Genomic DNA, 13,982 nt, shown 5'->3' with positions numbered 1-13,982 from the left:
GTGCATCTTTTACTCTGAAAAATACGGTATATGTATTTGTATAATACATATACAAATTATTTTATTATTGATCTTGTCTCTTTGTTTTGTTTTATTGCTTTGTCCCAATCCCTGAAAATTGTATTTGTATAATACAAATACAATTTTCAGGGATTGGGACAAAGCAATAAAACAAAACAAAGAGACAAGATCAGTGTTGGATAATTTGTTACTGACAAAAAGCTTTGGAAAATATAAAGAGATATTTCCAATATTCTGTTCGATCATAGCTTTTACAGTTTTTTCCTTAAATAATATAATTCATTTTTTGTCATAGCTTTATTATTATTACCTAAGACCCCGAATGAATCAGGACCTTTATGTAATAGTTTTTACCAGGAGTGAAATACTACTGGTTCGGGCTGTTTCAGGCATATCGCTTGTTGTGGCTGCTGGTGGTTTGGAAAACTGGTAGTGGAGGCAGCCTAAGACTCCGCCCACCCCCACCCCCCGGATGCCATAATTTTCTGTTTTTACCCTCTGCTCATGCACAAAGCATTCTGAGCATGCATAGAGGTGAAAAAGTGCACACACACAAAGCATGTACTTCCGAACCAGTAGGAAAGATAAGTAGATTTCACCATTGGTTTATACCCAATAATGCATGGGCACAAATAATTTTGCCTTAAATTTGCTTACATAAGCAAATTTGTAAATTACATTATTTTGCTAACTTCAGCCTAAATGACCTTTATTTTTGTTGTTGTTGTTTTGCAGTTCAGCCACTTTGCCTATAACTTTCAAGTGCTTATTAGAGAATAATCACGTAGACCGGAGGGTTGCTAGGTTTGTGCTCCCAGTAGGGGCTACAATCAACATGGACGGAACAGCCCTATATGAAGCCGTAGCAGCTATTTTCATCGCCCAAGTAAACAACTATGACCTCGATTTTGGACAGATCATCACCATAAGGTAAAATGGGAGGGGGAAGAATATCTGATTCATAGGATTCAATGTTCTGGTCTTCAGTGTCCAGCGTAGCAAATAATAATCTAAACTTGTATGAAATGATTTTCAGAACTATTAGAATGTATAATCCATATTAACCATGCAGGTGGAAAATCTTGAGCATTTGATTAACTGCTGGTTAAAAATGTCAGCAGTTCCTGGAGAAAGGAAATGGCCAGCCACCAAATGCATTGAGCACACTGCACATGTCATGGAGATTGCCTGCTTTGTTGCATTTTTCTCCCTGGTCATGTCATTAATGACACACTTCCGAAGCAAATGGGCACCATGCCAACATTAAAGAAAACATAGGAGAAATGTCTACAGTGGTGCAGTCATGTCCTACAAGCAGCTCCCCGTATTGTTGCCTACATCCCCTTCCATTTTAATGTAGATGGCAAGTACTAGCACATAAGGCCAAAAGAAAGATGGCAAGACAATAACTGCAGACATGAAACCTGCCCAGATGGGCACAGATGCTGTCTGTGATTGATCGTGCAAGATCATGCGTGTTGACCTGAAGAGCAGACCCTGCACCGGTGGGATGAATGCTACGAAGAAGGAGGAGGAGGAGGAGGGGAGAGGAAGATGAGGAGGAGGGGAGGAGGAGGAGCAGGGGTAGGAGGAGGAGGAAGGAGAAGAAGAAGAGGAGGAGGAGGAGGAGGAGGGGAGGAGGAGGGGAGGAGGAGGAGCAGGGGTAGGAGGAGGAGGAAGGAGAAGAAGAAGAGGAGGAGGAGGAGGAGGAGGAGGAGGGGAGGAGGAGGGGAGGAGGAGGAGCAGGGGTAGGAGGAGGAGGAAGGAGAAGAAGAGGAGGAGGAGGAGGGGAGGAGGAGGGGAGGAGGAGGGGAGGAGCAGGGGTAGGAGGAGGAGGAAGGAGAAGAAGAAGAGGAGGAGGAGGGGGAGGAGGGGAGGAGGAGGGGAGGAGGAGGAGGATCAGGGGTAGGAGGAGGAGGAAGGAGAAGAAGAAGAGGAGGAGGAGGAGGAGGAGGGGAGGAGGAGGGGAGGAGGAGGGGAGGAGGAGGGGAGGAGGAGGAGCAGGGGTAGGAGGAGGAGGAAGGAGAAGAAGAGGAGGAGGAGGAGGAGGAGGAGGAGGGGAGGAGGAGGGGAGGAGCAGGGGTAGGAGGAGGAGGAAGGAGAAGAAGAAGAGGAGGAGGAGGAGGAGGAGGAAGGGAGGAGGAGGGGAGGAGGAGGAGCAGGGGTAGGAGGAGGAGGAAGGAGAAGAAGAGGAGGAGGAGGAGGGGAGGAGGAGGGGAGGAGGAGGGGAGGAGCAGGGGTAGGAGGAGGAGGAAGGAGAAGAAGAAGAGGAGGAGGAGGAGGAGGAGGGGAGGAGGAGGGGAGAGAGGAGGGGAGGAGGAGGAGCAGGGGTAGGAGGAGGAGGAAGGAGAAGAGGAGGAGGAGGAGGAGGGGAGGAGGAGGGGAGGAGGAGGAGCAGGGGTAGGAGGAGGAGGAAGGAGAAGAAGAAGAGGAGGAGGAGGAGGAGGAGGAGGGGAGGAGGAGGGGAGGAGGAGGAGCAGGGGGAGGAGGAGGAGGAAGGAGAAGAAGAAGAGGAGGGGAGGAGGAGGGGAGGAGGAGGAGCAGGGGTAGGAGGAGGAGGAAGGAGAAGAAGAAGAGGAGGAGGAGGAGGAGGAGGAGGGGAGAAGGAGGGGAGGAGGAGGAGCAGGGGTAGGAGGAGGAGGAAGGAGAAGAAGAAGAGGAGGAGGAGGAGGAGGAGGGGAGGAGGAGGGGAGGAGGAGGAGCAGGGGTAGGAGGAGGAGGAAGGAGAAGAAGAAGAGGAGGAGGAGGAGGAGGAGGAGGGGAGAGGAGGAGGAGGGGAGGAGGAGGAGGAGGAAGGAGAAGAAGAAGAAGAGGAGGAGGAGGGGAGGGGAGAGGAGCAGGAGGAGCAGGAAGAAGAAGAAGAAGAGGAGGAGGAGTAGCAGGAGGAGCAGGAAGAAGAAGAAGAAGAAGAAGAAGAAGAAGAAGAAGAAGAAGAAGAAGAGGAGGAGGAGTAGCAGGAGGAGCAGGAGGAGCAGGAAGAAGAAGAAGAAGAAGAAGAAGAAGAAGAAGAAGAAGAAGAAGAAGAAGAAGAAGAAGAAGAAGAGCAATTCCTGAAGAAAATAAATCCCTTTCCTCCCATTCAACTTCACACCAAAAAAGAAATAAAGCAAATCACTAACATTCATCCATTCACAAGGCACTTATCCAAAATATCTACGGATGTATTGTCTACACTCTAGACAGAGCTCTCTGGTTGTATTTAAAAGGAGACTAAACAGAAACATGGTGCATTTTTTTCTGGTTGGATGTGAAACAAATGAGGTTGGTTGCTAGGGGAAAAGATCTGTGAATCCCCTTTTCTTTAACCTGTAAACAGAAAGTTACATCAGTCGAATATTACTTCAGGCAAGAGTTCCTCCAAGTGGAAGACATTTTCTCCTGAATCTCTGCTGCATTTCCCTGTCACAAATGGGAAGACTGGTTTTTGTTACGTACTGAGGTATGGTCTAAATTTACATGTTGCTTGCTGATTGGCCCAGCTGTAAGCGGGAATTTTGAATAGCTGTCAGAAGCCAGGCGCCTCCAAGCAAGCCCTTAAAAGCAGCTTGCCTGGAGCCGGATGGCATTCTGCATTCGCTACAGCTGAGATACAATAAAGATTATACAGTACTTCTTGATGTGCCCCCGATCTCCTTTTGTTATGTGAATCTAACATTTTTATTGATCATTTGCATACAACAGTGATAGAACCCAATTAATGGTGAAATTCATTTTTTTTAACTACCGGTTCTGTGGGCGTGGTGTGGCTTTGCGGGCTTGACAGGGGAAAGAGACTGCAAAATCCTCATTCTCTCTCTACTCCTGTGGGAAGGATACTGCAAAATCCCCATTCTAGGCCCACGTTTCTTCAATACTCCGTAGCTTGCCTTGGCTGCCGATCAGTTTCAATTCAAAGTGTTGGTCATGACCTTTAAAGCCCTACATGGCATTGGACCAGAGTACCTCCAGAACTGCCTGCTACCGCACGAATCCCAGCAACCAATAAGGTACCACAAAGTTGGCCTTCTCCGGGTCCCGTCGACTAAACAAAGTCGTTTGGCAGACCCCAGGGGAAGAGGTGGCAGCCCTGCCCCTCTGTGGCAGCCCTGTGGCAGCCCTGCCCCTCTGGAACCAACTCCCCCCGGAGATTAGAACTGCCCCCACCCTCCCTGTCTTTTGTAAACTACTCAAGACTCACTTATACCACCAGATATGGGGGAGCTGAGACACCTTTCCCCCAGGCTTTTTTATACTTTGTTTTATGTTTGGTATGAATGTGCTGTTTGTTTGTTTTTTAAAAAATAATGATTTTATATGTTTTTTAATACAGTATTAGATTTGTTTCACTGCTATATTGTTTTTATTACTGTTGTGAGCCGCCCCGAGTCTTCGGAGAGGGGCGGCATACAAATCTAATTAATTATTATTAATAATAATAATAATAATAATAATAATAATAATAATAATAATAACTAGAGGTGGTATTTATCAGTTCACCAAACTACAGTACTCAAAATTTCCACTACCGGTTCTATAGAACCTGCTGGATTTCACCTCTGAACCCAATACTCCAAAACTGATTCTGGAACTTTACAAAGAACCCCATATAAATGATTTTTTACTTTTAAGTGACATTCCTTCCTCTAAATAAAGCGTGCTTCCCCAGCTGAAGGAAAAGTTGTCAGCAAGCAAGACTGATAAGGAATTTCCTGGAAAGACATTTTGGGAAGAGTTGTTCACCCAACAGATGTCAGAGAAATCAAAACCTCCCAAGACTGCAATTTCTCTGCTTTTTAAAGATCTGCAGTTTTCTTGTAGAAAACATCCACAGCTTCTTTCTTCCTGAGTTTTTATTGTGAAATTTAAGAGGTGACAGAGGAATTAAAGAAGGAAACTGTATACATGTTACACAATGTTCTCTCATTTCTTATTACTTAGCATTTACCAGCATTGAATCTTGCTATCATGACCGATTTTTGAGCCATTTTGAGTCTTTTGTATTAGGCTCTGTACATTTAAAAAGCTTCAGAGGTGAATTGAACAACTAAGGAATGCATAATTTAAACAATCCTTTTTCATTTGTAAATATTATTTTAGATTTCTTTGTTTTTGTAAATACAAAAAAAATGAAACGGAAGAGCAGATCCATCTGGAGAATATTTACTAGCAATACTGTACTGATTAGCATAAAACATTAAGCAGTTGCGATCTGTACAAACTTGACAGGTTTCCATAAAGCAGTATTATCAGATCAAATCAAAACAAAATTCTTTCACAAAATGTCTAAGTATGTGACTGCATTGTTGCTAAATCAGACATACTGTTACTTTATCCCAATCCAGCCTACTCAGCTTTGCATTAATCCATGCTTATGTAGCTATGATTTCAATTCTGCCCCATGCTGGGATTTACTGATGAGAGCAGGGAAATTCCTCCTATTAAATCAAGAATGATGATTGCCTTGTTCCTTACTAAACAACATATTAAAGAAGACTTGAATTACTTACAATGCACAGAACAAAGAGCTGAATACTGTACAGTCTAGCAGCTTTGGTAAGTCACCATATACAGTGTTCTCTCGCTTTTCGCGAGGGATGCGTTCCGAGACCGCCCTCGAAAGTCGAATTTCCGCGAAGTAGAGATGCGGAAGTAAATACACTGTTTTTGGCTATGAACAGTATCACAAGCCTTCCCTTAACACTTTAAACCCCTAAATTGCAATTTTCCATTCCCTTAGCAACCATTCAGATTATTACTCACCATGTTTATTTATTAAAGTTTATTAAAAAAATATTTATTAAAGGCAGATGAAAGTTTGGCGATGACATATGACGTCATCGGGTGGGAAAAACCGTGGTATAGGGAAAAACCCCACAAAATATTTTTTAATTAATATTTTTGAAAAACCGTGGTATAGACTTCCGTAAAGTTTGAACCCGCGAAAATCGAGGGAACATTGTATACCATAGTTAATGGCTATGTGTGACCTTGATCACACAGAAGTTGACAATAATTTAGTGAAAGATCAGGACTCAATTCCTTCTCTGCAACAGCCTTCAAAACAATAATTTCATTCATTGCAATAATTGAATTATTTCATATACAATATCAATTAAAGCCTGTTGGATGTCAAAGATTTAAGAGAATTGTATTCATACCGAAGCATGCAATCCAATCCAATGTTAAATAAGTAAAGCCCATTTATTTTAGTGGATTTAGGAGTGCTTAATTCTGCTGTCTCATGAATAGGGTTGTTTCTCCTGCCATCTGCAGAGACCTATTTTTTGAATTGATTGCCACCTCTAGAAGACAAGTACAACTCCGGGGCTGATTATTTGAATTATGATTTCCATAAATTTTCAGCAAACTGAGAAAAAGTTGAATTTAGGCAGTCAAAGTATTGTTCGGGTTCACTTAAAATGGATAAATAGCAGCCAGTGTGGAGAATCTCGGGACGGGAAATATATCTGGATGTATATGTCTTCATAACACCACCCCCTTCTTATAATTATCTGCATTTGCAGAGCAAGAGATAAAATTATGATTACTATAAAATTGTAGTCCATTGATTCTATTCGAGGTGGTTTTCCTCTGTGATGCTGCATTTGGGGAAAGTTCCTGCTGATGTCAGAGAAAAATTATTTCAAAAGACAAGTAATAGTATGAGCAAGAGAGACGGCGGCAGAGTAGAAAAAGGAAACTTCTCTTCAGTTTCATGGTCCCCTCAGGCTGTTGCGGCGAAGGTGGAGTAACACTCAGACACAGAATGTTTGGGTATAATGGGGTCACTTTATTAATTCATTATCAATTAATTAATTAACCATTTAAATCACGTGACCTGCAGGGGTGAATAAATCAAAATGGGGGCAGAATCAACTATCACAAACCTTTTCTGAGCAGCTCCTTGCCTGGGCGTAGGGGAGTGGTATCCTTACACCTGCCTCCTACCCCATGCCATGCCCCCATGGCGTGCGGGATGGCTCGCCCCTGGTCTCTGGTAAGCCCCAGCCATCAAGCCCCAGGGGCGGCCCCCCTCCCATACACAAGCCGGTCAAGCCTTGTAGTACGAGAAGGAGGTCGTCCCTCACCTCACTAGAGGTGCCCCTAAAGGAGATCACACAGTTGCTGCTTGCGCCCATTTCCACTCCCTTTCTCCCCCCCCCAGTGACCTTGGGGGGAAACTAGTTGGTGAGAACACCCCCTAACCACACTCCCACGCACAGAGTGGAGACAGAAGGACAAAGAGGAGCGGCACCACGAGCTGGCCCCTTATATAGGGCGCCTCCCCGGCCGCTCCTCGACCAATCGGTGCCCCGTGCATCGCAATGACATCACTGCAGCCCCTGTCAATGACGCTGGGCCGCAGGCTCCGCCCCCAAGATGGCGGCCTCCTTCCCCGCCCACACCGCAAACACCGCCGGCCCGGTAAGAGGCCGACGGCCCTTCTACAAAATATGCATGTAAACTACTGTGATAAAATTGAGGCCACATTTACTTTAACCTAACCTCACAGCAGGTGGCAGATGCCTTTAAATTTCTGCCTGTGAAATGTCAATCTTGTTGCTTTTCCTTGATTTTATTTCCCATGATCCAAAACAATGAAATTATATCCCCGGCCCAACTCTACTAGCAACACTCTGGCTTCATGCAAAGTTGATTTTACTTGTAATGGGCAGTCCTGTGTTTTATTTACCTTGTTCAGGGATATTCTATGCAACAGAATGCAGGGTAAAATGTATTTGATTCTTACGCCAAGTACATTAGTTTGTATTAATGATCAAGCTATCCATATTTGGTTGCTCTTCTGTGTTACAGCATTATGACCTTTCTGCTTGTTTGTAAAAGCATTACAGCAACAGCTGCCAGCATAGGAGCTGCTGGAATCCCACAGGCTGGCCTTGTGACCATGGTCATCGTTTTGACATCAGTGGGGCTGCCTACAGATGACATCACTCTAATAATTGCAGTTGATTGGGCTCTGTAAGTAGTGCAAAGGTTTTCTCTCCTTTGCATTTTTCTAATTGGATATATGAAGACTGAGTGGTTCAGTTTATAGGGAGCTATCACTCACTTTGATGATCTTGAGTACAGTGGTACCTCTACCTAAGAACGCCTCTACTTACGAACGTTTCTAGATAAGAACCAGGTGTTCAAGATTTTCTTGCCTCTTCTCAAGAACGATTTTCCACTTACAAACTTACAAACCTGAGCCTCCGAAACTGTAACCAGAAAAGGCAGGGAGAAGCCTCTGTGAGGCCTCTCTAGTTATTTCCTGGGAGGAAACAGGACCAGAAAAGGCAGGGAGAAGCCTCTGTGAGGCCTCTCTAGGAATGCCCCGGGAGGAAACAGGGCCAGAAAAGGCAGGGGGAAGCCCCTGTGAAGCCTCTCTAGGAATCTCCTGGGAGGAAACAGGGCCGGTAAAGCTGGGAAATAGTCTCTGTGGGGCCTCTCTAGGAATCTCCAGGGAGGAAACAGAGCCTCCACCCTCCCTGTGGTTTCAAAATCGCACACATTATTTGCTTTTACATTGATTCCTATGGGAAAAATTACTTCTTCTTAAAAACTTTTCTACTTAAGAACCTGGTCATTGAACAAATTCAGTTCATAAGTAGAGGTAAAACTGTATATAGTCATGTCAAGGGGTTAGCACAGCTCATTCATGGTTTTACTTTCTGTTTGTCTCAGTTTTTCATCTACTGGTACATTACAAAATGAAAATATAAGAATTATCCTTCCAGATTCAAACCAAAAGTTGTTTTTCCACTGTATAGGTAGTCCTTGATTTACACCTGGGTCACCATTCAAAATTCCAAAGACCTTTCCACCCCTAAATATTTACAACCCAGTAGTGAAATACCTACCCATCATCATGCGACTGCATTACAGATGTTTGGCAACACATTTGCAGCCATTTGTAGCATCATGCAGTCACATGACCTGTGATTTATTATGGTTTTGCTAAAAACTAGCATTTATTTCAGCAAACCCCCCCCCCCGCCCCTCCAAACCATAGTGAAGAATAGATTAACAACCATGGACAATACTAAAATAGAAGCAACCTGTGAGAGGTTGCAGAGCCTATTTTAACAAAGCATTCATAGAAATGAAGGACACAAAATGTGAAAATAAACAGATTCACATGTTCATTTGCACCTACATACGCGGCAACTAAAAAACCTTTCTGTTTCAACTCAGTTTTATGCTAAAGAAGTCAAACTCTGAACATTGCTGGTTTTGGATCATATTAGTCTTTTCTAAGCCAAACATCTGGATGTTCCTGAATTTTAGTTTTATGACCCACATCGATATAATAACGCATTGTGATTGACTTCTCAGATGGCCTCATTGCACTGAAAAAAGAATGAAGAAATCATATGATGCATTTCAGATTTAATGTACCTCTCCCAAATGAACTTGAGTCAGCTTCAAACAATGAACTAAAAGTAACTCCAGCTAATGCACCTGCCTTTTCCTCTAAGTTTAAATTACTTAAGACAATTTAAAGTTGTACTTGGAAAAAAGTTTTTTCTCAGCATTGTTCTGTGAAAATCACAAGTCAGAATATAATTAATTTTTTTGTTACAGTTTTAAAACTTACTGAGCATTTATTTTTTTAAAGTTACTAAAAGCTTGCATAACAGCAAATGCAGGCACCGAAGAGAGATTAATCTCAAATGCAGCATCAGACATTCTGTTGTTTATTTGTCTTCTGACAATTTATTCCTCAGTTTCCTACATTCTTCTATATATCCCTCAGCTATAAATGTCTAAATCTTATTGTTTTTCCAGTTGAAATCCAAATGTTGGACTGGCTTCATCATAACTCCTTTGTTTGTGTTTTTGGCGTATTTTCTTTTCTTTAAAAAATCCTATGTGGTCTAGTCTACCTTCTTGTTCTTCTGTTTTCTTCTAAAAGCATTTTCCAGTTTTATTTAACATTTGGCTTTTAAGATTGTATGCTTTGTTTATAATTTATTTCCTTACTTCCTTTTTTCTCTCCATCCCTCCTTCTATCTTTCTTTCTTTCTTTCTTTCTCTCTCTCTCTCTCTTTCTTTCTCTGTTTCTCTCTGTGTCTGTCTGTATGTCTCTCTCTCTATCTATCTATTTATCTCTTTCTTTCTTTCTTTCTTTCCCTTTAAAGTTGTTGCACCAGACTCTACTTTATAATTAATTCTAGATCAATTATCTTGGAGATTCCTGGTGGAAATTGCAATCACAATTCTGGAGACCCAAAGCACAATGCTGGTTGGATTTGATTATTTGGTTTACAGAAATTCAGTTATTTATTTACCACAAAAAATATTTGTTGTGAAACTCCATGAAACTCCAGGGAAATGTTCATGGAGTGTCTTTTTTTAAAAAAATATCTTGTTGGCATTATGCTTTCATACTATAAAATTAATCCATGGGATTTCATTATGAGAACAATTTGATCTGTGATGACTTACACATTTAAATTAATTTGGTACTTTTATTCCTATCCCTGTGCTATATTATCTGTTGAGTAAAATAACATGAGCTTATGTGCAGGTACTGTTACTTTCTGTACAAATAACTATGTAGACTGATGGACATTTACACAGCAAGAAAAGGAAATATTGTTTCAATGCCTTCATTTTGTTTGACAGAGACAGATTTCGGACAATGATCAATGTCCTGGGTGATGCTCTTGCCGCTGGAATAATGGCACATATTTGCAGAAAAGAATTCACTGCAGAAAGAAATGAGGTAGGAGAAAACTGATATGATACTCTGAGGACTCATTTACCAAACAGAGATGATTAGGTATCTGTTTTAGAGACATTCTTTGTAATACTGTGTCTTACCTATAATTTTGGTGCAGTACTGTGGCTCAGGTGGTAGGATGCTGGGTTGAAGGTTCCAAGCCTGCGTTCGAGATTTATTTATTTTTTATTTTATTTATTTCATCAAGCATGTATTAGATAACAAATATAACATGATTATGAATACATGAAATGGATACGAATAAAAGTATATAAAAGATCCGAGTGCTGCCGTAGGATGGAGTGAATTCAGAGGTGGGCTGCTAAGGTGGAACGGTGACATAATAATAATAATAATAATAATAATAATAATAATAATTTATTAGATTTGTATGCCACCCCTCTCCGAAGACTCGGGGCGGCTCACAACAATAATAAAAACAATAGTATAACAAATCTATAACAAATGTATAGTAGAACAAATCTAATATTAAAAAACATATAAAACCCTATCATATTTTTAAAAAACCAAATAACACATTCATACCAAACATAAAACAAAATATAAAAGAGCCCGGGGGAAAGGTGTCTCAACTCCCCCATGCCTGGCAGTATAAGTGAGTAGTTTACAAAAGACAGGGAGGGTGGGGGCAGTTCTAATCTCCGGGGGGAGTTGGTTCCAGAGGGTCGGGGCTGCAACAGAGAAGGCTCTTCCCCTGGGGCCCGCCAAATGACATTGTCATTATCCCTTCCTCTTGTAATTTAATCCTAGATTTTAATTTCATTTGGTCATTTAATAAATCTTTATATCTTATAATTTTTTTTAATCTTTTATAGACTTTGGGTGTATTATTGCTTCTAAGGGGGCAAGCCATTCTGGAATATTTAAAAAGTGATTTTTCCTTATATCTTTCCAAACTTCTAATAAATATTTCCTTAATGTATGTCTTTTAAAATATGAGTGATTTTTCTCCTTGTCATACCATATAAAGGCATGCCATCCATGTAGAGCTTTAAAGGTGCTTGCCTTCATGACTCTGAGTGTTAGCAGAGTCCAGCGCAATTATGCCACTGCATTTATGCAGGTAGCAAAATCGTGCATGGACACACAGGTGCCCCACAGGCACACCTGCGTGTCTGCATGTGATTCTGCTATCTGCCCAGGTGCAATAGCATCATTGCGTTGGACTCCACTAACACTCAGAGCCACGGGGGCGAGCACACATCACGGTTCCACCTTAGCAGCCCACCTCTGAGTTAGTTCCTGCCCTTCGCTCCAGCTCCTTCTCGGGATATGAAAGGAGCCCTTAAATGAGCCTTCCCCCAAGCCAGGTTGATGTCACCAGCTAATTCTTTCAACCTAGAAGAGCCTTGGTGCTTCTAGCATGAGTATGATGCAATTATAATTTTGTATGTTAAAATGAAATATAAGTATAGAAAACATAGAAACATAGAAGATTGACGGCAGGAAAAGACCTCATGGTCCATCTAGTCTGCCGTTATACTATTTCCTGTATTTTATCTAGGGTAAAGTGTTCTAGAATAATGAAGCATAGTAATAGTATGAACCCCATTGTTCTATTCATAGGTGCCTTTGATTGGAGAAACAAACCCTGTTAGTATCCACAAAATTATTGCTTGTCAGAAGAATGGCTGTGTGAAGTCTATGAATAAAATGCGTGGACCTGAAGCACTCAAAACAACACTGCATCACATACCTATTCAAGTGGAACAAGAAGAAAATAACTCAGAATGTTACCCAGAAAAATCCAACAATAGAGACCACTGTACTATTGAAATCAATGAATTGGAAACAAATGTGTAATGGGGAAAAGTATCTGAAAACAAAAGAATATCCTGTAAATGAAGTTGGGACATGACCTGCTTCTTCAATGGCAAGGCATGAAATGACTGTTATTCCTGAACTGAGGTTATAAAATAGCTGTGGACACCTGTGAAGACAGAAGGCTTCATGGAAGATGGGTTCCATTGGTTGGTTGGGTTAGTAGAAATGAATTAATCACTGGACAAATGTTGTTTACTTTGGGAAAACAGATATGGTGATGTTTCTAAGAAGAAACCTTCTGGTCCATTGAAATGATTTCTACTAAATCACCCTGTCGCCGTTTTTTTAGTCAAAAAGAATATACCAGAAATTTATTAATGTTCTATCCTTAGTTTTAAAATGTATTACTAACTAATAGATTAAAGCTAAATTGTGGATGGGATCAAGTCCTGGTTACGGAGCCTGAGCTATGTGAAATGAAGTATTGTTATTAATCTGCTGATTTGGATACACTGTGATCAAAAGCAGTGGTTAGTTTAACATGGAAATGGGTCTGCTTTCCTACAGTTGCATAGGTGAAAGTGGAAAGAACAGTGCATGGATTCAGTGGCCTTGAGAGGTCGTGAAATTACCATTTGGTTACCTGCAACCTAAGTTAAAATTGTTTAACAAATCATTCTTATTTGCAGCTTCATTCTGCATTCTTCAATGTTCTGAGTGAACATTATAGTAGCTTTCTGGTTGTAGTCCAGAGTAATGGTTTTAATTTATAACACCCTATATGGCTTGACACCTAAGTATCTTTGGGATGGCCTCCTTCAAGCAAATGAGACCTGTCCATGAGAAACTGTTAATACTGTTCACAGTTAACCAACACCACTTTGGGAGGGGTGGAGAACTGAGGCCTATAATGGCTCCCATTATATAGAATGGCTTTCCTGAAGACAAGATTGACTCCATCAATAAAAGTCTTCTAGAAGCTAGTTAAAATCTAGAAGCTAATTAACATTGGGGGACTTAATTCTAATTTTAATGTAACTTAAATTTAATTTTAAGTTACTGTGGAAGTTTTAGTGTTGCATTTTACAATTGTTATGAATCCTCCAAGATTTTCTTGATGTGGCACTATACAAATTTAAGGAATGAAAGAATGAATAGACCAATGTAATCTTTATATCCACCACCATATGGATTTCAAATAGTCAATTTCTAATGGTAGTTTAGATGGTCTTTTGACTATGATGGTAGCAACATATAATAATCAGAGCCCTTTCATTTTTATTTTGCATTATTTGGAGAGATAAATTGCAATTGATATTGTTTGTGACATATTATTTTCTAAGGTTTACAATTACAATGTATATATTATAATAGTATATTTTTAAACTGAGAAATATTACTTGTTTTTAATTTTTTTGTTTAATGGGGGATAGAGAAGGGCTTTTTTATTTTTAAGATCCCTAAAAATAAA

General features: G+C 41.0%; 1 protein-coding gene across 2 annotated transcripts in view; it reads left to right on the top strand.

The window, feature by feature from the left end:
* Positions 1–12,977, top strand: part of SLC1A7 (solute carrier family 1 member 7) — an 85,767-nt gene extending 72,790 nt beyond the window's left edge. The window contains exons 8-11 of one of the 2 annotated variants that reach the window (XM_070745880.1): positions 757–951; positions 7,846–7,980; positions 10,630–10,729; positions 12,314–12,977. In XM_070745880.1, the coding sequence (XP_070601981.1) occupies positions 757–951; positions 7,846–7,980; positions 10,630–10,729; positions 12,314–12,550 (667 nt within the window). In that variant the 3' untranslated portion in view covers positions 12,551–12,977. Of the gene's footprint in view, positions 1–756; positions 952–7,815; positions 7,981–10,629; positions 10,730–12,313 lie in introns of both variants that reach the window. The other variant, XM_070745881.1, reaches the window with a different exon arrangement.
* Positions 12,978–13,982: the final 1,005 nt, after the last annotated feature.

The sequence above is a fragment of the Erythrolamprus reginae genome, chromosome 3, assembly GCF_031021105.1.
Source record: "Erythrolamprus reginae isolate rEryReg1 chromosome 3, rEryReg1.hap1, whole genome shotgun sequence".
Classification (NCBI taxonomy): domain Eukaryota; kingdom Metazoa; phylum Chordata; class Lepidosauria; order Squamata; family Dipsadidae; genus Erythrolamprus; species Erythrolamprus reginae.
The sequence above is the reverse complement of the archived record's forward strand: the minus strand, read 5'-3'. Positions and strand labels throughout refer to the sequence as shown.